The sequence below is a fragment of the Eleutherodactylus coqui genome, chromosome 11 (assembly GCF_035609145.1).
Source record: "Eleutherodactylus coqui strain aEleCoq1 chromosome 11, aEleCoq1.hap1, whole genome shotgun sequence".
Lineage (NCBI taxonomy): Eukaryota > Metazoa > Chordata > Amphibia > Anura > Eleutherodactylidae > Eleutherodactylus > Eleutherodactylus coqui.
The window spans coordinates 111,587,225-111,611,082 of record NC_089847.1 but is presented as its reverse complement, the minus strand read 5'-3'; the positions used below and the strand labels follow the sequence as shown (position 1 = coordinate 111,611,082).

The 23,858-nt window shown below is 40.0% G+C and overlaps 1 protein-coding gene across 4 annotated transcripts in view; it reads left to right on the top strand.

Moving 5' to 3' along the window:
- WT1 (WT1 transcription factor) overlaps positions 1-23,858 on the top strand; it is a 53,259-nt gene that overhangs the window by 1,813 nt on the left and 27,588 nt on the right. For 3 of the 4 annotated variants that reach the window (XM_066582236.1, XM_066582237.1, XM_066582238.1), the window contains exons 2-3: positions 5,191-5,310; positions 8,890-8,992. In XM_066582236.1, the coding sequence (XP_066438333.1) occupies positions 5,191-5,310; positions 8,890-8,992 (223 nt within the window). Of the gene's footprint in view, positions 1-5,190; positions 5,311-8,889; positions 8,993-17,509; positions 17,513-23,858 lie in introns of all 4 variants that reach the window. The other variant, XM_066582239.1, reaches the window with a different exon arrangement.

Sequence of the window (23,858 nt, the reverse complement as noted above, 5' to 3'; positions counted from 1 at the left end):
ATAATACACACTGCAGCTGCTGAAGAACCTCTTTTTTTAAAGATACAGGGAGCACACTACACTTCTGCCAATCAGTGGTTGATATAGAAGTATACAAAATTACCGCAGAAATGATAGATAAATTATTTCTAAAGGAAGTGTCAATTATTTACAGATATATCTAAATATGTGAGTGTGTATATACAGTATATACACCAATAGGATAGACAGTATTAAATTAATACAGAGATAAGCAAATAGGTAAATGAATAGGTAATCTTACCACATAATTTTGTGATTAGATCTACTATACTTCATCTATCTATCTATCTATCTATCTATCTATCTATCTATCTATCTATCTATCTATCTATCTATCTATCTATCTATCTATCTATCTATCCATCTATCTATCCATCCACTGAAATCATTACTCTCCATCCTTCTCAGTTTTCCCAGATATTTGGAATAATAGGATCCATGGACTATTCCTAGTTTATAATATTGGTGTCAGAGTGGGGCTGCTCAAGGCTAGATCTATGATGCTTGTATTTTTTCGTGGGAAAGATGTTACCTTGATGTAACAATGTCCCATTTTGCCAAGTCTTGTAGAGTTGCACAGTGCACATCTCCTCCAGTCCTTGTTCCCTCTTTCATCCAGACTCCTGCCCATGCATCCAGCTGGGGAGCATTTTGGTTTTCAGCACCCTGTGATCAGCCCTGGTGTGATAAGACTTTAATTACATAGAACTTGGTATCAGCAGAGGACTTGCTCAGTGCCATAGTCCCTTATCACATTCCTGAAGCTTTTGGGTCAAGCAAGACCAGGAAATGTGACCAAAATATCATGCTGCCTTTCAGATGGACTTGTCAAGGTCACAGATGAGACTCATCATCTGGATAGACTGTAAGCAAGGCAGCAGCAGTGGCTGTGTATTGGTCAGGAATAACCTACTTTTTTTTTTCTATAAGGGGTATAAGGTAGTAAGTAAGGTATATCTCAAGTGCCAATACATACTTAGTAGAACCACCTATGTAATTGTTAAAAAGAGTAATTTAATGGGTTGGTAAAAAATAACGAAGGACTAGAAAATATTTCAAAAAGAAATGAAAAGTAAGAATAAATAAAATCTATAAATATATGTGTATACAGTATACAAATAATCTAAAAAAGTAAATAAGTAATAAGTAACACAAAAATGATAAAACAGCTAAAGTTACTAAAAAAAAAAATATATATATAGAGTAATAAATTACAATTTTATACATAAAGTAGTAAGAGGGCTACAGTTATTGAAATACAATGCACACACATTATATATATATATATATATATATATATATATATATATATATATATTATAATATAATGTGGATGAAACTTATTAGGATAGATAACTATAATGAACTGTATATTATATGAGTCTGCATGTTCACACATTTATTTGTTTATCTACACAATATTCTATATAATTGTACAACACTTTTATCAAAAATGATCAAGATCTAATTTATTTGGTTAAAATGATAAAATATCCTTTGCAAGCAATTAGAAAATAAATGATAAAAAGTCCCTGAAAGTTATAATATCCTCTTCTTGTGGCTTGTTCATAGGTAGAGCAAAAATATTGTGGTACTGTGTTAGCCAGAAAAATCTCAGTAATTTTAAATACTCTTGTATAAAAAAAAACAAAAGTATCATAGAGGTGATAGTTTGCTTGGCTAACCAGAAAAATTATATATGCAAACTTTCGAAGCGACTTATTGCCCCTTCAGCAGGTTAGGGTCAGATTAGAAACTTCCCTATAGCCTGAGGAAGGGGCATTAGGTAGCCTCAAACGCTTGCATATATAATTTTTGGGTTGGTTAATAAAGGTATAACCTTTATAAGACTTTTTTTTCTACAAGATTATTTATCATTTCGGGGGCTATTATTATATTGTTTAGCTGATGTATAGTTTGTAAAGTTCCAGCATACCAGATGATTCTTATTTTTCCATATTTGTGGTAATAAGGTGTAGCAAAAGGAGGTGGGGGTAAAGAAAATATTACATTGTAATTAGTTCATTTACTTTCTATTGAAACATTGTATTATTGCACTTAACTGCCCCCGTGTAATTAATGAAAGTGCACGTCCCATTGCTTGATGGATTATCTCAGGGCTGAAGAAAGGGCTGACTCCATTTGTTTTGGGATAAATATTGGGAGGTTATTTTTTTTTGTCAAGTAATTTTCCATTCGCTGGGGGTAATGCTATTTATAACTGGGAGGAAAAAGAAACGCTACAAAATGATAAAACAACACAAAAAAGAAGTGGAAAAAAATTGTGTTAACTCACAGGATGCAGCAATTGTGAAATGTATTTCTTCTTCATCAATAGAAAAACTTAAAGCATGGAAATGTATTTACTAGATTATATTATTATTATTATTATTACTATTTCGGCATTATTTGTATTATTTATATTTTCATAGCTGTAGCTAATGAGGCCTACGGATGTCTCACATACATGTAAAAAAACAAAACACCAGTGATTGCGCCCGCCAACCGGTAACAATAAGAAATCAGAAACCCAAAAATGGAAAAATCTGACTTTTATCATGACCTCTAAAACATGTATCAGAGCTAAATACTCAATCCTCAAGCCAGAGACATATGTCATATCTCACATCCCCTTTTGTGCATACCATGCTATATGCTTAAAATGATAAATATATGAAAGTGAATTATTTTTTTAGATGTACATCATATATATATATATATACACACATATATACATATATATATACATATATATATATTATATATATAATTTTACCTACCTTATTATGGCTGCTAATGAAAACCTGCAGGCAGAACTACATGTACCATTCACAATAAATGCAATAAATGTAGCAGGTCGGATGTATTAGGGGGACTTCACACACAGGATTTTTTTTGGAAAAAGCACTTGTAGTTTTTAATTCAGTTATTTGAGCCAAAGCCATAAGTAGATCCGGCAGAGAAGCATAAAGTCCTTCTTTATAGTTCTCATTCATTTTTAATCCATTTCGGGTTTTAGCGCCAAAAACTCTATTAAAAACTGCAAGTGTGTTTTCAAAAAAATACTGTGTGTGACCCCCCCCCCACCCCCCCTTAGGGATATTCACATGCAGCAGGCCTACTGCACATATTTCTGCAACAGAAGAATCCGTTCCCTATATCTGGATGGGGTGTTTCCCCAGCCTGTGCGGAAATGTCTACAAGAAATACGCTAGATGCGACCAAACTCTGACAATTGTTACCTTTTGGTCAGTAATTGTTCCCTGTTGTCAGCTATTGTGTAGAAAATATTTGACACCGAAAAACTTTGGGAATGACTTTGTTCTATGAATTTGGGTTCATACAGGAATGTTTTGTGAGTTTTAGGCTGATTTCAGATGAGCGTAAAAAAACACGTGCGTAACATGAATCCGTATTATAGACATGTTTCCACAGACATTACATCCGTATGTCATCAACGTTTAATCTGTATTAGCCTCCGTGTTTTTAGAATTTTCTATCGGGCAAATACTGTATTTATATTTGCCCAGTAGAAAGGAATACAAATATGGAGGCAAATGCGCAAAAAACGGAGCACAGTGCGTTTTTGAAAAACGGCCTTAAATATATGGCCATGCCATTAACTCTATAGCTTTACATTAGCTCTGTATTACAGTTCTCTAAACACGGAGCAAAAATATGCTAGTTTGAAAGCGGCCTTAAAATACATAAAATGTATGAAAAAAATTGAAATTTGTGTTTTGGAGTTTTTTTATATACACATTTTTATGCTTTTTTGAAGCACATTAAAGTCTATGAAGCAGAATGCCTGTGATCAAAAATGACATATGTCTCTACAGATGAGTGTTCTCCTATATGTGACTCTCTAAAAGTACACCAGCCAGCATGCTGGGAATGAGGGCAGCTCAGAAACAGATTGGAGAACAATCCTATAGACTCAACTGCAGAAAAACCTATTAAATCCTATGGGCTCATTTTGTAAGGGGTTTGTGTCAACATTTCTATTGATGATTGATTGTATATTTACATGACAGTAGATTCACAATGTATCACTTGTTGTTGATCGGTAGATAAACAAGTAAACATTCACATGTTGCAGATATTTCTGGAATTGTCTCATTCATTTGCATGGGGTTTGCTGATATCCTCATTCAGATGGCCATCGAGGGCTCGTCCCCACATTTATGTCCTTTTGCAATACATTTTGGTCATAATAAATGATCATAATGGATCCTATTGAATTCTATGTGGTATAACCTGCTGCAGTCATCAAAAGCATGCTGCAAAAAACACCCGTACGGCTTTGAACACAAAGCACAAGGAATTGCTCTGCTGGAAAAGGCAATCAATAGGTTAAATATTGTTCGTAAAATTGGCTACATCCACAATAATGTATTTTTTTACTGCATTTTTTTAGCTTTATACCTTTTTGCATCTCCAGCCGTTTGGAGAAATGAGGTATATGGATGTTTAGGGTAGTTTTCTGTATTTTTTTGCTGCCCCTAAAAATGCTGCAGTCCTGGTAGTCCGTAGCGCAGTATTAAGATATTTTTGCCCGTTGCATTTTCCTTGGCATTTTTAGAGTTTTTTTTTTAACCAAAATGCATCATTCTGTAGGAACCATGTTTTTGAGGACGTTTGCCCGCCATAGACCTCAAGGCTGGTTCACACTTGCAGTTTTTTTTTTTTAGCTTGAGCCAAGAGTGGATGCAGAAAGAAGGACAAGTGTAAAACGAAAAGACTTGTACATCTCTTCTTTCTTAGGATCCACTTCTGCTATAGCTAAAACCCCGGCACTAGAAGTGTATATGTGAATGCAGCTCTGAAGTGGTCTGCTGGTATCAGTTTCTACAATCAGATATTGGCTGGATGGTTGGAAACGGAAGTGGGTTGAGATGAAGAGTAACTACAACTGATGGGAATACTGCTACACGTATTCTACACTCAGCGAAACCGATTGGATAGCGATACGTGAAATGACGTCAGATTCCATCCGATTTTCATTCAGTGTTTTGGGCACCTGGTTGCGTTTAGCAGACACGAAGCTTTTTGGATCCTGTATAGATAAAGATCTGATGTAAAATGATGGGAACTTGTATATATATATTTTAGCCACGTGAATAAACAGCCTTAACGAGTAGTAATGATGATGTCTTGTTTTTCTTGCAGGTTATAGTGCAGTGGCTTTTGATGGCACCCCAAGTTATGGTCACACGCCATCTCACCATACAGCACAGTTTACTAACTCATTCAAACATGAAGACCCCATCAGCCAGCAAACCTCCCTAGGTAAGTGTCTCCATGCATCGTATACCTTGTATATAGTACTAAGGCAGTAAACCATCTGTGTTACGGTATTGTGCACACCTATAGGGTTTTGCAGTAGGCGTATCTGCAGCTATATATAAAATCGCAGGTAACAAAGGGTGTGGTGCTAAGTAACAAACTCATCTCTGCTAAATTCCCATGGCTTGAGAATCTCTGCTAAGCCAAGCTTATCTGAATACACAGTACAATGTTTGCACCAGCGTACATCTGACTCTTCAGCTGGAGACAGGAGAAAAAACATAAAATATTAATAATTAACGGAATAGTTCTTCTATTTTACTTTCCATCCGCCAAATCATGTAACCCTATCTATCCATCTCATATCTATCTATCTATCTATCCATCCATCTCATATCTATCTATCTATCTATCTATCTCAATCTATCTATATATCTCTCTCATATCTATCTATCTATCTATCTATCTATCTATCTATCTATCTATCTATCTATCTATCTATCCATCTATCTATCCCATATCTATCTATCTATCTATCTATCTATCTATCTATCTATCTATCCCATATCTATCTATCTCTCTCATATCTATCTATCTATCTCCCTCACACCTATCTATCTATCTATCTATCTATCTATCTATCTATCTATCTATCTATCTATCTATCTATCTATCTATCTATCTATCCGTATCTATCTATCTATCTCATATCTATCTATCTATCTATCCGTATCTATCTATCTATCTATCTATCTATCTATCTATCTATCTATCTATCTATCTATCTATCTATCCCATATCTATCTATCTATCTCATATTTATCTATCTATCTATCTCATATCTATCTATTTATCCCATATCTATCTATCTATCTCTCCCTATCTATTGTCAGGTTCACGCAGGGCACAAGGACAGCACTCTCTACAAATGTCGCCAACAGGACAGATCAAGACATAATTAATGTTCACAAAGGACCAACATATATATATATATTTAATATGACTTAGAACATGCTGAAAACAAGACAGGAAAAGTAATGGAATTGGGAATGCTATCACTAACCAAATTTGATGTTGCAGACCCTGCCTAAAACTAGAGCAGTCGCCACAATAAGGACAAGCCCACATCAGGAATCTAAGTAGCCTAGTCTGTCCGTAGATGAGGATAACTGCAGAAGTAAGAAGCAGTTAATATAACACAACATTAGTAGCCTCAGAGAAGACAGTAACCGGCGCCATGTAGAGGTGGGTCCGGAATAAATATACTCCCATTATGGCTGATTGGCCAGCTAGGGAAAACACCCCCTGTCAGCCAATCAGCCCATACACCACAGGAGATGTTGAAGCAGGGCTGTGCAGAACGGTACATTATACACTGAGCCCATTGAGGGATTTCTGATAGACGACATCTTAGGGATCTTCTGCAGTGACAAGAATAAACTGCCCATCGGCATCATTGCTGAATGACAGGGCGCATGTACCAAAAGCACAGTCACATGGGTTGGGGCCAGCATTGAGACATCACCCCACCTTCACCTCTAACCTCTGCCGGCAACGACATCTATCTATCTATGCTTTTTTACCCATCAACTCTATGACCCATCCATCCAACCATCCTGTTCTATCTATATATTTATGTACTATAGAGTGCCATATCAAGAAAAATGTTGTCACTCATTTGTTACCTTAGCGGTGCACATGTCAAGCATGTGGACGTAGAGGTTGCATACACCACTTGGTTTTCCCCATGCTTATCTTGGTGCAGTCACTCCACCAAACTACTGACTTAATTCAACATAAAGTAAAAGTCCAAGGCAAGTAGATACACAATGAAGTTTCCATTTTTATTTATGTCATCTTTAAAATCGTGTTTCAGCCATTCTGGGACTTTTTCTAGCAAAATCAAAACTATATCTGCTCTTGCTTTATTTTGGCTTGAAGAAGGCCCTGTGTGGCCTAAACATTGTGTTTTCAGAGATGAGATAAATAAAAATGGACACCTTATTAGATATCTCTGGTGTCTTGGAATTTTGCTTATGTTTGGTAGTGCATATAAGTCAGTTATGTGTCAAAATTACCAATTAGTGTTGAGCGAACTGAACTAGTAGAATCCTGTTTCGGTCAAACTTTGCTAAAAGTTTGGTTCGGCAAAAACCTAAACTGAGCTTTTAGCAAAGTTCTACCCAAAACAGGGTCTACAGGCTGAGTTCGTTCAACACTCGTTCTGAACACTGGTGTATAACACTGTTTTGGAGCCATAAACCACTCTCAGAGTTATACGGGTCTTTTATGGCTATTAAACAGTATCATACACCACTTTTAGGGCTTTTGGTGAACTTTCGGTTCAGTTTGAACTAATGTGGACCAAACAGAACATTTTGTAAAAGTTCAGTGCTCCGCCCGAGCCAAACTGTTTAAAAGATCACTCATCACTACTACTGATGTGGTTTGGTTAGATCTATTGCATCTATCTAACCAAACAACATATTAGGATGGTAGAATTAGTGCATTGTTACGTTCGTCCCGGACTGCCAACGAGACCCAGGGATTCCTTCGTACTATGACAAACCGGATGGAAGTGTAAGCTTGCTATACAGGTGGCTAGACGCAGGAACACAAGAGGTCCTAGCATCCGCCTACCAACCGACGAAAGGGACAGGATACTAAAGGATAAGTAGGATAAACAATAAGAACCAGGCGTTCAACAACCAATGGGCGGGTGGGTCAGACATAGAATGGAATACAGACATAAAACAGTGACTGGCAAACACCCAAAACACTCACCTTGCATATCTGCATGCATAAACAGATGTAATTGCTACAGTAAGTATGAGGTATTAGTTCGTATTTTAGCCAAGACACTTAAGCCCACGAGATCGCGACAAGGGTCCTCATTGTCTTATGGGTCCCTACTCAACTACCCCAGGAGTCCTGCCTGCAAGCGGGGCAATCGTCCCAATAGGGACTGCCCCAACGCTGGAACCTAATTGCCTAACTAGCCCTAGATAGTAAACGATCCAAGCAGACAGGACACAGTTCACACCAACACACAAGGGAATGCATCCCACACTGTTCATACACCATATCCGGCACGCTGCACAGACCACAGAACATGTCCCTGTGCACAACATACAGAACACCATCCATGAAAGCAAACACCAAGGAATTGGCAAACCAGCATCCTCTAGCCAGAGGGGCTGGTATTTATGTGCAGCAGATCGGTAGGGATTGGCTGGCTGGAGAACTCCACACCCAGGCAGCTCAATTATCCCACACATGTAGCAGTGTGCTCCTGGAAAGCCATAGAACTACACGTCCCAGCAGCACAACCTAACATGCATGTTTTGTAGGAAGATGTTTTGAACATTTGTAGATAGTTCAGAAATAGTGGTGGTTCATTTTTTATATCAACCAACGTGTTGCTAGGGTTTCCTATATTGGAATCCAGTCTTCGGTCTCTGGGGTTCAGTGCATTCCACATGTGATTTGGACAGAAATATGTGTAAGAGACATGGAAGCAATTGATGTAGATGATGATGAGAGAAATGTCAAGTTTATTAATTGGTTGTGATTTCCCTGCAGGAGAGCAGCAGTATTCTGTGCCTCCTCCAGTGTACGGCTGTCATACCCCTACTGACAGCTGCACGGGCAGCCAGGCCCTCCTGCTCAGATCCCCATACAACAGGTACGTTCCTCAGATGTCTACATCAACCCTGTGTAACGCATTGGGTAATTGGGGTCATCCATAGTATTTGTGTATCACATGTATATTAATACTGACATCCCTGAGTCTTTACCATATTTATGAATATGTCGGGACGGTCCTTTATATATCCCAACTTAAAATGTGTAAGACAGCCTATTGAAGATCTAAAGAATTAGTGTAAGGAGAAAACTAGATATCAGCATATGGAGACGACTTGGCCATAATCCCTTTCATATAACTGTCGGAGTTTTGGAAAAATATGGAGTAATACTATATATTAATAGGATTATAGGTTGAACTAGATGGACCTCTGTCTTTTTTCAACCTTATCAGCTATGTAATGCAACTATGTAATAAGTATGGCTTACAAACTCCATATTCTCTGATGGAGTTATATGGAATTAGGGAAAAAAGTTCTTTTTTCCCCTATAAATAGCACCAACCATGTCCCTAGCCTGGTATTGCATCTCAGACCCATTTACTTCCAATGCATGACTATTGCAATATAAGACTTAGCCAATGGACAAGAGAAGGATTGTTTCGTTTATTGGTTGCTCAAAGGGGTTATCTAGCTCTAAAAAGTTTTTAGAAACTTTCTCAGCCTGCTCTTTGCTTCCTACTATAGAGATGTCACCGATACCAGGGACAAGTGAGTGCTGCAGCCAATCACAGACTCACTGGTGATTGGCTGCAGCGATAACATGTCCCTGGCCATGTTATCAATGCAGTGGGGAGTGGAAAGCAGAAGGGGATCAGGTATTGGAGAAGCAGAAGCAATGGTGGATTGGGTGAGGCATATATGCCTTTTTAATGTCTGTTCATCACCCTGAGCAAGTTTCACAAAATTTTGGATAACCCCTTTAAGAAACTGTAGGTCTAGGGGAATACTCACATGGAGGGTAAATACTGCGGATTTTCCACGCAAACAATCCACAGCATTTACAGTACAGTTGATGTAGATGAGATGCAACAAATCTCATACACATGGTGGGCAACAACTCCATGCAGAATATCCACTGGAATTGGCAAAATTGAGAATTTGAGTGTGGATTTCACTTTTTCTCAATGCAAAGGGTGAAATCAATAGTTAATCAGCCCCAAAATCCACACCATTAGGCCAATGTCACATTAACGCATTTACACTCACATTTGCGGCACATATTTGCTCAATGGGCATTGTGTACTTGCACACGTCCGTATTTTCCTAGACTTTTTGAGTACACAAATCGTGCAGATTTGCGCATGCAAAAAAAAAGCATCCATGCGCCGAGCCATAATTAGTCTGATGAGTTTGAGATGTGTTCTTTTCCCTGTGCAATTACTAGGTGCTTCATGCATCTCCTAACATATTTTGCAAGCATTTGTGCATCCCCATTGACTTCTATAGGAAATCTTGGCACGCAAAAGCGCAGGAAAATAGAGCATACTATATCTTTTTTTGTGCGACTGAAATGCGCAGGAAGAAAATACGGGCAAAATATGAGCAAACCCATGGCAATCAAATATGGCCGTGTGAGTCGGGCCTCACTGGTGATTCTGCCCCAGCTGATGCGATCGTGCATGCTCATGCCGCTTCTAGTAATGTTGCAATAACTAGGTTTGTTTCAGAACTCGCGGCCTGGAGTACAAGACGGGAAACAGATTGGTGTTGTTAGGCTCAAGCATCAGGGACAACGGTATCACAGTGCCGCCAATCACAACATTCAATAGGCCAGGGGTCCCAAGTATTTTCAGAAGCTACCAAATCATAGAAAATCTGATCCTATCATACTTGTAAGGGGGACTCGGAGTTGTAGAAAATTGCTAGATTTTGTGAGTGTTCAAAAATCGTTTTAATGAAGATTAACACTGAACATGAATTCCTAAATGTATGTAGGAAAGTTGCAGGTGCTGATTATATGGTAATGGGTTAAAGTTGCCTGAGGGTGGTCTTCTTTTTTAACACACAAGGTGCTTTAACACTAGATTGTATGCCAGGAACAAGCGATGATCAGTATGTCTACAAGTCTACATGGGCTGGTTCAAATCCATTTTCATACAGCGATCATCATTACGCCTGAATGATTGATAGTGCGATTGTTGCCGGCAACTCTTTCCTGTTTACACGGAGTGATGTGCTGCTGACAATAAATGATTTTGGTGCCACATGAGAGATGGCATTACCCAACAAAGAAACGTTTGCTTGCTTGTCAGCAGCACCTTCACACGGTGAGATGATGTTCACACGGTGAGATGATGTTCACACGGTGAGATGATGTTTACCACGGGAGGTGGTGAGTTCTCCTTCAATGAAAGTCATCAAACAAAGGCTGGACAAATATCGGTCTGGGATGATTTAGTGAATCCCGCATTGAGCAGGGGGTTGGACCCGATGACCCTGGAGGTCCCTTCCAACCATTATATGAATGCACGTTAGGACATATTTTGGCTAAGTGACCCATATGAAGTCAACTACTAGCAACTATTGGATAAAATTTCAAACATGCCCAACTTCTTCTCAGATGATGACTAAAGTGACCCACATTCTTTCTTGATTTGGTTTAAATTATCTGTTTCCATTAACTTTGGCCACCTTTAAGCTTGCACTTCAGATAGCTGTTGGCCAAGCACTGATTCAACCGACTGCTAATACCTCAATTCCCCAATACACATGCATGCTTTTTCTTGTCCGAGCATGCGTGTATTCCCAATAGGGAAAGTGGAGAAAGTCACAAGACCACCTCTCTCCTTGAGAACAAAGGATCGAATCTGTTGAAATTCAACATGTCCAACCCTTCTTTGCCCCAACATCTGCCTTTGGGGGAGAGTTAGGGCAGAATCCATTATATTGTTAACTGCTCCAACAAAATCATTGGGTTCAACTGACCTCAATCTAACGTGTATGGCTGCTCTTAGGCCAGTTTCACATCAGTGTCAGAACCACTGCACGGAGGTTCAATAGCAGATCTGGTTGAAAATACCAGAAGAAATGCTGTCCAAAAGCCAGGCTGGGAGGAAAGTGGGCGGACGCAATTATAGTCAATGGGGTCCATCCGGCGCTGTAAGCTTCCATAAAGAGACGGAACCTTTTGGCCGTGGGGATCCCCCTTTCCGGTTCCCCAAAGAAGTCAAAGTCAAGGCAAAATTCTGACTGTTTAGCCCAGATATTTAGTTTTTTCAGAAATATGTGACTATTTTTTACGCGGCACCAAGTTTCTTTCTGACTTTCCCATATTAAATACAACATATAACCACTTTAGCCCACGGTGGTAGACAACCATGAACGACCCGCTCCAAACATGGTGCTTCTGTCTCTAACATGATTTCTGGAAATGACATTCATTTCAATGGAATTTTTTTCCATAGCGAAAAAGATAATAAGAAAACTTCTGTGAACTTTTCCAAACTGTGATCGTTGTCATATGTCTGTGTGTATCTGACGGGATCCCCAATTTACAGTTTTAAATCAATCGGACTTTAATGAGTTCGGCTATGTTTGCTGTTAAATTTCAGTTTCACCAAATATTATTGAAAAGCTTTTAATCATAATTAACCTTCAAGAATTTCCACCTTTTTTTTTCGTAAGAGCAGAAAAGATATAGTGCAGGTTCGAGACACACTTAAAGTATCACATTCCCTTTCCTAACAATTTCAGCAGTGAATAGGAAATCATTTCTCAACTCTCGGTGAACTTGGATATAGTCCCGTATCACTCTGATAAGACTTGACTGGTGACTGGTACAAACCGCACCACAGAACCAGAGGGGAAAATTAAGTCATATTTCCCCGAGGATGACTCCATCTCCAATAAATATTGATGCATTCTACCTTGGCATGAGAGCTTTTCCTACATCTTCTCTCTTCAGAAACTCATGAAATGAAGGAATAGATCTATTGTGCAAGAAGGAAATCCTTTTTTTTCAGAATTGTTCTCTCCTTCTGCATCAAGATGGACATAATATTTCAGATTCTTGTAACAGTTTCTTATGTTCTATTTGCTTTCGTCTCATGTTTAAATCAACCCTCCAGTTTTGGGACATGATTCTCTTCTGGAAGAGAACCTGCTACCCTTGGATGCTTTGGTTCCAGGCTCTGTCTTCCACTGTCCAATATGGCCACATCAATTTTCTAACTACCAAAGTCAGGAAGGGTATAATTTCTCCTTGTGAAAGTGTGAGGAGTCTTATAAGGCCATCCATACTCCTCTGGGAAATGTGCAAATGGAAGATGTAGAAGATTCTAGCTTTGGCTCACAATTCCCAGTCATTGTTTCAAGGCTTGTTAGTCTAACATTGACTCGGAGGAATGCTGCCTTCCAATAGGTGGAGCTGTAGAGATATTGTTCCTTCTTCCCATTTGCATATTTCCTAGAGGAACCTTATAAATCTCTTCTCCCTAAGGAGAAATGTTGCCTTTCCAGACCCACATCTATAGGCCTCTCACTAGCCAAGCCAGAAACCTGCTGCACACTGATAAGGGGCAAACCCCCCGAAACGGCTGTCTGTACATGGTTAAATTCTCCTTATGATGAAGATTCTGGCTTTGACTCCCAATTCTCCGTCATTGTTACAAGGCTTGTTACAAAAGTATTTGAATGCTGCCTTCCAATAGGTGGCGCTGTAGAGGTATTGTTCCATTAGTCCATTTCTAACTACCTAATACACACTGTGCACTGCTTCCTGATTGGCCATTACTGATCAAGTGAGCAGCTCTGGCCAACCATAGAGCACATATAGTGCATTGATTGTTTAACACTACCAGTATACTGTGAGGATTAGGTAGTCTGAAGATTGCATAGGCCATCTTGGATGGCCAAAAATGGGATCTGGTGCCAGTGGATTGGAGGGACAGCAGAGAAGAACAACTATACATAATATATCCCCTGTCCTCTTCAGTCTTGGGGCAGCATTTTGACTAAAACTGGCTTGGTAAAAGCAGTGGGGCAGAGAAGTAAGAACTAGCTTTAGTATAAAAGGGCTATCCCTAGTCTGGCACATTCATCTGATGTCTTGACACCAAGTTGAATATTTTAAAGGTCCCATACCTATAACAGTCGTCTGAACCTGCTGATTCCTAATATTATGTGTAAATGGGTCCCCAACAGATAATATCAGGGGAATGAAGGATCGGGCATGTTGAATTTCAATGATCGATCCTTTTGTTTTCAGAAGAGATAAGCTGCCGCCAGAGGTGCTTGGCAATTGCTTACTCCCCTCTCCTCAATATATGGAAATGTTATGATTATTACGGTCATCTTGGAGCCGTTGCTCCATCCCATAGGTCTTTTTCATCCTTCGTTGGATATTCAGTGCTCTGCATTCCACAACTTTATTGCCTCCATATATTTACTACATCCTTACTTACCTCTGAGACACCTTTCACAACAGAGCTGGGTCTTTTCAGCTACTATGTCTGTAACTTTAGTTATACACATGATCCTCCATAAATGTATGTTGGTGTATGGCCCTTCACATCCTGGTTAATAGCGGTGGTCCTGATAGAGGGGCATCCCTATGTTACCTTTATAGCATGTCCACAGAATCTCTTGGTAGTGCATACACTGTGTACCATCAAAAATATGTGCATTAAACTATAGGGACCCCAAACATAAAAAATACAACATAGGCTTAAAGGGCTTATAAAAAATGGATGAAAAACAGCACCAAATGCTATAAAGCAACAAAAATATCAAATCCCTGCTGATCCACCACAGAAGCTTCAATGGTCCTCCTAGTTTTTGTTTACCAGAAGATAGCATGATACCATTATAGCTAATCAGAGGCCTCAGTGGTCATATCCTATACTACTGGCATTATAACTCTCATCGCTAAGCAGTAATGTTCAGAGTATGGCATGTGACCACTGGGGCTACGGTTGGCTACATCAGTAATATACGGTCCACTTGGTGGATCGGTGGGGGAATGGATAGGTGCTATTATTTTTTTTATACCTTTTGGTACTGTTTTTACAGTATTTTTTTGAAGGTTGGACAACCCCTTTAATATGTACTACGGTATATACTATACTATATACACCATGTACATGGTATTTTCATTGGAAGATTACCCTTCTGAAGTAAAGTTTGTCAAATATGTTATAGATATCAGTTTTTAATGTACACTTTTCATCGTTATTATATTAATTGACTATTGGTAATCAACATTATGATGTTTATTATGATTTTTAGCCAAGTCTTCTGCTATCTATACACTTAGCTTGCAACTGTTGAACCTAGCCCGTTGCAGGCCTCTCTGGCAGTGAAAAAGTTGTCCCAGCTACATGAGTCACACTTCCAGGGTTTGCAGAATGGGGGAGTTGCAATGTAGATTAAAGCTTCATCCACTGCAGGGGTCAAGAACTCGTCATCCTTACTCTGCAGGCCAAAACAAACTCAGAATGATCTACTACTGAGTTCCTTTAAAGTTCCTCTTTTTCAGTTGGACTTGGTTTCCTTTTATTTGTCTCCAAAATACATCAATCCAATTCAATCTTTCTACGCATTTAGCGGTAGAGAAGAAAAGTACTTGCAGTGGTTTGATATCAGATTATTTTTAGACAAAGCTGAATGGAAACTATTTTTTAGACAATAACATTAAGTAGTAAGATGTGAAAGGAAGAAGACTGAGAGCTACGAATGGGATCAATGGTTAGTTACCCTTGGATGGTGCCTTCCATGAGCCCATGAGTGTGCCTGAACTTACAGCTGGCGTACCATCTGAGAGCTTTTGGTGCAAAAAAACTTGGCCTTTACTTAACTTTAGTAGTGTTACTATCCTACTAGTGTACTGACTCTTCAAGAAAGTCTTCAAAGTCTCATCAACTTCCTACTGATTCTCCTCAAGCAAAGTCAGTTACCTACTAAGGATGCATACTAAGTGTCTCCAGGGCTGGATTATAGGGAAGGGTGTATGGGGTATGCGCTTTACCAACAGATCAGTGCAGGAGGACAAAGCAATTCAAAAATCACTGCCATCAGCCTTAGGCTTCTTTCACACAAGGGTATATCGTCCGCTGTTTTCATGGCCAGCCGATATACGCTACAATCTGATGCATCAGATCACATGGCCGTATTCCCGCAATGTGAAAGCGCACAGCCAAAGCCAATATAACACCAAGCGCTTTCACACCGGCCAGCAAAGATAGTCCTGGAACTATCTTTCGGGCTGGAATACGTCGGCCGTTGCATGGTCTCCTATGGGAGCCACTGACAGCGTCCAGTGAAGGGAGGTGGGCTGGAGCTTAGCAGCATGACTGCTAAACTCCCTCCCTCTTCTCTTCTCCTCTCTCCTCCTGACTGTCTGTTTGCAATGGGAGGGGGTGGGATGGGGGCGGAGCTACGCTCCGGCCCACCCGCCCCCTCCCATTGCTGGTTGCGGACAAGGGGCGGGGAGGGGAGCTTAGCTCCGCCCCCACCCAACCTTTCCCATTGCAAACAGCTGGACGGGAGGAAAGATGAGGTGAGCCGGCGAGGGGGAGGGAAAGGAGGCCTAACGGCATTGTGGGCTCAACGTGCAAGCGCCAGGGCCTTTGCCATCTGAACTGGTGCACAAACATTGATTTGTGTGCCTGTTTACACATTTTTACGGTGCTGGCGGGGGTGTGTAAAACGCCTACGGCCATGTGAAAGATTCTATGCTTACGGATTAACTGATACAGAGATATATAAGGGAAGATATACACCACTTCTCAACAGAATGCAGATAGGCTAATTGCTATATGGAAGAGCATTGGACAGGTACAAAATACTGATGAACAACCACTCACATACCTACCACATATTGTTGGGGACTGGGCTGTTTAGCATTATACTTGCACATAGATAAGGCAGAAGGCTACCAGTCCCATTGATATGTGTAGTGCACCATGCAGGTTATAGCCTATTAATGACGCCCCATATGATAAAGCCTGGTGGGTTGTCCTGCAAAGTATCATTGACCCTTACTGGTACTGATGTAGCAGAGGGAAAGGAGGAGTCCTTTCCACTATCCTTTCTGTGTTAAACTTTCCTTATTTGTTTTATTTCCAGTGTTACATTGTAATTGCGCTACTGTTGCTTTAAAAGCTTCATCATTATGCCTGAGGAAGAATCTTGAGAGATTCGAAAGATCGCAACACGGTGTATTTTTGTTAGCCATTAAAAAGTATCATATCTACAAGATTACTTGGTTTCTCTTGGTGGGAACAATCACATTTAAAAGCTTTGGCACAGTGATGAGGCAGCAGAACATTCACGTGGGCGGATGTTCTACTGCTTCCTGCTGAGTAGAGAGGGAAAAATGCTGAGAGAGAGATACCTGGCTCTGGAGCGCCTGCTACCACACCAAGTGGAAATTTTGTTACCTGCACTGCATTGCTATGCCTGCCTATCGGGTTTAGTACTTACCCACCAGACTGTGCCAGGCTTACGGATCATTGTCTGCCCCAGTTTCCCGAGACAAGGGATACTTCTGAGACGAAGGTTTGGAGGAGGCCATCGACTCCTATCCTTCTGCAACACACTGCAACATTTTTGCACAGTTCGTTCTGGGAAAGCTCTGCTGCTGTAATCATCGCTGCCAACGATTATACAACAGGTGAAGATAACTGTATTTAGTGCTGAAGTGATTAATTGCTCTAAGCGTGAGTAAAGTTAAATTTTGATTGCAAGCAATGCAGACCCTGTGGCCTTCTTGTAGAATGTGGACTACTCCAGTACGTTCAATCACCAACTCCTTGTTTGTTCCATACTTGGGGGACTCTTGTGGACAGAATTCCATGCCTAGAGCAATGCCCTTGACTCCATGCTCGGCAGCATACTACTACCCCCACCCGGCCAGCCTACACCACCCTACGCTGACTCCACCAGCATTTAGCCAAACATAAAGCCAAACTTCTTCCTGCAAAAATAATAATGAATACGAAGTATTGGTTAATATTTTGGCCAAAACATGCTAGCTCGTAAGCCACGTCAAGAGTCCTCGTTACCTTGCTAAGAGCCCCATAGGTGCGCAAGTACGTAGTCAATAACCGCACAAATGCGCAATATGCTGTTAAATTCCGAAGGAAGAAGAACATATCTGGACCTCATTAGACTAAATAGCCTTTAAAATCACGAAAGGGGTGCATTGTGCGTGAGTGTGAACTGGACCTGCATGTACAAAAAGTACAGTACTATGCGCCAATATCTACCTCATCAAACCTTGTGCACTGCGCAATATGTTGCGTTGAGGCAAGCGTATTTGCCCATACGCTTGTTTGAAGCCATACTCAGGGTGTCTTCACGCGACTGTATTTGCACGCCTATTGACATGCGCAATACGCCGAAAATAGATCCCATGGATTTGATAGCACTCTTTTTTGTGCATGCTAAAAAAACGCAGTGTGCTCTACTTTTGTGTGCATTTGCATACCAAAGGTCCTCAAAGAAGTCTATGGGAGGTGCACAAATGCGCACTCAATACTCACGGAACCGTGCAATACGCTGCACAATACAGTGGGAAAAAGAACACATCTGGAACTCGTTAGCCTAAATAGCCTTTTAAATCACAGTGTAGGTGTATCCCGCACCCATGTGCACTGGCCCAGTGAGCGCAAAGAGTACAGTAATATGCGCAAAAGTGCATCGTTCATGGCGCGAATGTGAGTTGTTTTTGCAAGTGTTTTTGCACATACACCTGCCGTTGGCCTCTAAAATTGATGACCAGTGTTGGCTTCATATATGTTTAGTCACTGGTTCCATATCTCACCATCAAAGTGTGTTTATTAAGAGATGGCTTCGTGCTCCCGGGCTGACACCAATGTTTATGCTGGGAGATAAGTATTGTCAGATTGCACTGTCAGCACTTGTGCCATGCACTGATGTTTGCACACTTGTCACGCCTATTGAGTAGTGATGAAGGGAAGGGTCAATAACTCCACACTCCTAGGATAAAGAACATACACATGGAAAGGAAAGACATGGGAAGCATACGCAAGCTTTTCCAATGCATTCTTTCGGGTTGGTCTGGTTTCCTTCCAAAGCCTCAAATCACACTGGGGGATTAACTGGCTTTATATGAAATTGGTCTTGGTGTGTGTGCTCTTATATGTACAGTGTACACCTGTGCCAGTGGGAACTTCCATCCTTGAAGCTCCTATGGATTGTTTTATCAAAAAGATTCAAAATAATATTCTGATTAATTCATAATATATCTTGTATGGGGCCGGAGCTTGATGCATACAAGTGATATAATAAAGGGGTTTTCTGCCCTTTTTTCTGTAGCTGATGGATGGCGTCCACCGCTCTGGATCCAACGGTTGATTGTCCAGGTCGAACGTCATCATTAGTGGACTGGGAGGAAGTGGGAAAGTAGGCTTTACTCTATTGAAATCAGTGGGAGAACCACGCTGCTCTTACACTTCCTGCCCAAGACAGGATGTCGGTAACAGGAACAGGAAGTGTAAGGCCAGTGTGGCGCTCCCATTCAAGTCACCGCTCCCTCTTCCGTCTTTGACCGCTGTTGACGACAACCGGCCTTCTGTATTGGACAGCAGACCAGACAATCAGCTGATGGACAAGGATCTCTAGTGGAAGACCCCCGCCTAATGACCTAGGATAAGTCATCGACAATTGCCCTATCTAAAAAAAACCCTAACCCTCTGTAAACACGGCCACCAACTGGGTGACGAGCAAGAAATTGTTCACCAGTTGCTTTGTTTTAGCTCACCTAAAAATAGTTGCTGGTTAATCAATTATCGTCTGGTGTTAACAAGTAATCTTTGTCTTACAACAACTAGCCAAGAACTTTTCACAGAGGTGTGTGCTTGCTTGTCATGCGCCTCCCACCGAATATTGATTGGCCCGCATAGTTTTAAAAAAATTTTACCCTCTCATTTCATTGGTTCCTAAAAACATATAGATACCTGCGAGTGATCCTTGACTAAACAGTCCCTGCTGATGTTTGAAAGAAAACTCCCTGCTACAATCTTTGACTGATTTTGGTCCCACAAGAGACCACAGCAGCAAGTATCCACTTAAAGATGGCTTGCGCATACTTATGTGCGTTCAGTGGACTCGGCAACCAATGAAAGTGCATTCGGAGGGGTCAAAATTTGAAATGCATGCGTGCCAAAGAATTTCACCCCCTAACTAGTCAGCGAATAATATATTGGCCCATACGAATGTTTCAAACAATTTGTTCAGCAATTCTAAAATCGAGCAAGTGAAAAACAATAGCTCTGTGTAAAAGCCCAGTGATCATTTAATGTAATCAGTGGCCTGCTGACTCTTCCATGATGGCAGATGTCAAAGGAGATAAGGATTGGGCAGTTGGTTTTGCCACCGTGAGTCGCTTACAGGTATCGCATATGTATGTTACATGGTTGACCGACCAATTTGAATACACAGCGGTCAGTGTGTTCTGCAGGCAAGTCAGTCAGAGCATAGCCTTATATGAAGACCAGTGGGCTCCATCCTGTGCTAGATATTAGGTGTTTCCAAGCTTTGGTCAGTGTTCTAGCCCCAGACTAGATCTTTGTGCTGTGTACTCAGTTCAGCTGACTTCTATAATTGGCTTGCTCTTTGGACTAAAGGTCCCGTTCCCCATAGTGGTTGCCACATGGCTGTGTTACAACAGTGTTGTGGCCGAAAACACTGCTGCAATAAATGGTTTGCTACTGAATTAAAGGGGTTTGCCACAGAGAATATTACTAATGACCTATTCTCAGGATGGGTCATCAATAGTTGACCGTCTGGGGTTAGTCGCTTGGAACCCTGACTTATCAGCTGAGCGGGTGCATGCTGTCAGCGCCGCAAATACACAGTAATCAACGCGAGCTGTGCCTGTAGTTACAAGTGTCGGCCACTACATAGACATCTGAGCAGAGACTTCATCTCTGCTCTGTTCCTGACCATAGTTCCTGACCATAGATAGTTCTGTCTAATTCTCCGGTTTGTCAACCTGGAACCTGAAGTCCTACCTCCCACTCCCCGGATCTGAATCTTGGTATCTCCTAAGTTCACACCTGCTTTGTTCAATGGAGAATAATACGTCTGGAACCTGTAGTCCTATCAGCCCCCTCCCTTTCCACCCAACCTGAAACCTGGATATTCCTGACTTCACACATGCTTTGTCCTACAGATACTGAGACTGGAACTTATAGTAATTCTTTTTCATGGGCCCTTAGTGACTTTGCTAACAACCATAGTACTACTATAAGTGATTGCAGTGCTTCCTCCTCATTTTTAGTGATTGCTCCATCTGTTCTACTACTGCCAGTTGGCAACTATCCTGGTGTCCACAACCCATGGTTTCACCTGCAGCTAAGTCGAACCCTACTGTTTATTCTACATTCTGCTAGAATCTATGTATCTATCTATCTGTATATATTATCTATCTATCTATCTATCTATCTATCTATCTATCTATCTATCTATCTATCTATCTATCTCATATCTATCTATCTATCTATCTGTCCATGCATCCATCCATGAAATATTAGGAATAGACACTTGGGATTAGTGAGATATGGGCAGCAATGTGTTGCTTTAGATCCTAATGACTTCTGCAGGTTTATATAGTAGTCGCCCTTTCAGCTTTGACTTATATGTGTTCCATTCGGAGGCATCATTCAGTTCCAAATATACAGAACAATACAAATCACTTCATTTATTTCTGTCTATTGTTATCCAAGATGATCCCGGATAATTGTTCCGTTAAACAATGGGTAGCCCAGATCTCCCAGTTAAAATCATGCAGTATAGTAAAACTGTCATCACCTTTATACTGCTGGAGGGTTTCACTTGTCAGAAGCCCTGAGCATTCCTAACCTTAACCCTCCATGTGCTTCCTAACTTCCACGATCGTACAACCAGCTGTAAAAAGCAATTATTATGTTTACTACATCTTTTATAGATATAATCTATCTATCTATCTATCTATCTCATATCTATCTATCTATCTATCTATCTATCTATCTCATATCTATCTATCTATCTATCTATCTATCTATCTATCTATCTATCACATATCTATCTATCTATCTATCTATCCCATATCTATCTATCTATCTAATATCTATATTATATCTATCTCATATCTATCTATCTCATATCTATCTATATTATATCTATCTCTCTCTCTCATATCTATCTCATATCTATCTATCTGTCCATCTCATAGCTATCTATCTATCTATCTATCTATCTATCTATCTCATATATATCTATCACATATCTATTTATCTATCTATCTATCTCATATCTATCTCCTAACTATCTATCTATCTATCTCATATCTATCTATCTATCTATCTATCTATCTATCTATCTAATATCTATATTATATCTATCTCATATTTATCTATCGATCTATCTATCTATCTCATATCTATCTATCTATTGCATATATCTCTATCTATCTATCTCATATCTATCTATCTATCTATCTATCTATCTATCTATCTATCTCATATCTATCTATATTATATCTATCTCTCTCTCTCATATCTATCTCATATCTATCTATCTGTCCATCTCATATCTATCTATCTATCTATCTATCTATCTATCTATCTATCTATCTATCTATCTATCTATCTATCTATCTCCTATCTATCTATCTATTTCATATCTATCTATCTGTCCATCTCATATCTATCTATCTATCTCATATCCATATATATGTCCTCCAAAGTACAATAAAACATACCCATGCACATGTAAACAAACCACCGCAAAATGCTACGCTCATGCGCCCAGAAATATGTATACACATGTGTAAAGGGTGCTTAATGACAAAAAGTAAAAAAAAAAGCTTAAAAATCCTATAATTTTGGTATCTTCATAATTGGAATGACCCGCAGACTAAAGATACCATGTCAGTAAATCCCAAAAAACTGGAACCTTAGTTCTTTGTTGTTTTTTTTTTACCCCACCCCTCAAAACATTAATAAGAGTTATACAATACAAATATAGTACCCCAGAATGTTGATAACTGAAAATCACGACTCGTCCCATAAAAACAAGCCCTCGAATGCCGATGAAAAATATAAAAAAGTTTTGGCTTTTGAAATATGGAGATGAAGAAAAGAAAAAAAAACATTGCTTTTGCACTAAATACTAAACTAAGCCACATTCTTAACGGGTTAATGGTCCTTCTGGGCAGCGACTAATTAAACAGAACCCGTGTGTGTTATTTCTGGTGGTACTCTTCCAAGGAAACACAATGATATGTAACACATTTAGATTAATGACAAACTGGGAAAGAAATGACACGACTTGTTGACAAGAGCCCAACAGAACATGAAGAGAGAAGAAACATCTCAGGTTAATAACGACGTGTCAGCTCAGCGCAGGTTTAAAAGAAACTCCTGCTGCAAGATCCTGAGCTGGTATTTCTAATAAAACACTGGTCTTGAAGATATTAATTACACCGTGCTACAGGAAGAATTTGTGGAATTGCCTAATGTAATGGCACAGACCAGCACGGGATGAGGGGCAAACTGCAGGAGAGCTGCTCATTTTAGAATAGATATGAAGGATATTGTGTGAGTCTGATGCCAGGCCAGATGCTGCACTGAATGATGCTGCTATTCTTCGCTATATCACTCAGTCCTTATTCTGTTGTAAGCTGGGCAATGATATACAGTACAGTGTATATATAGTATAGTGTTATAGCTATCTATTTCATGGGGGCATAACTATAGGGGATGCAGAGGATGCAATTGCACCCGGGCCCAGGAACCTTAGGAGGCCCATAAGGTCTCCCTTCTTCATATAGGGAGCCCAGTACTATGAATAAAGCATTCCAGTTGGGGGTCCTGTTACAGATTTTGCATTAAGGCCCAAAGCTTAAATTTTAATCTGCTAATCTATCTATTCCACATTGTTTTGTTCAACCCTGACATA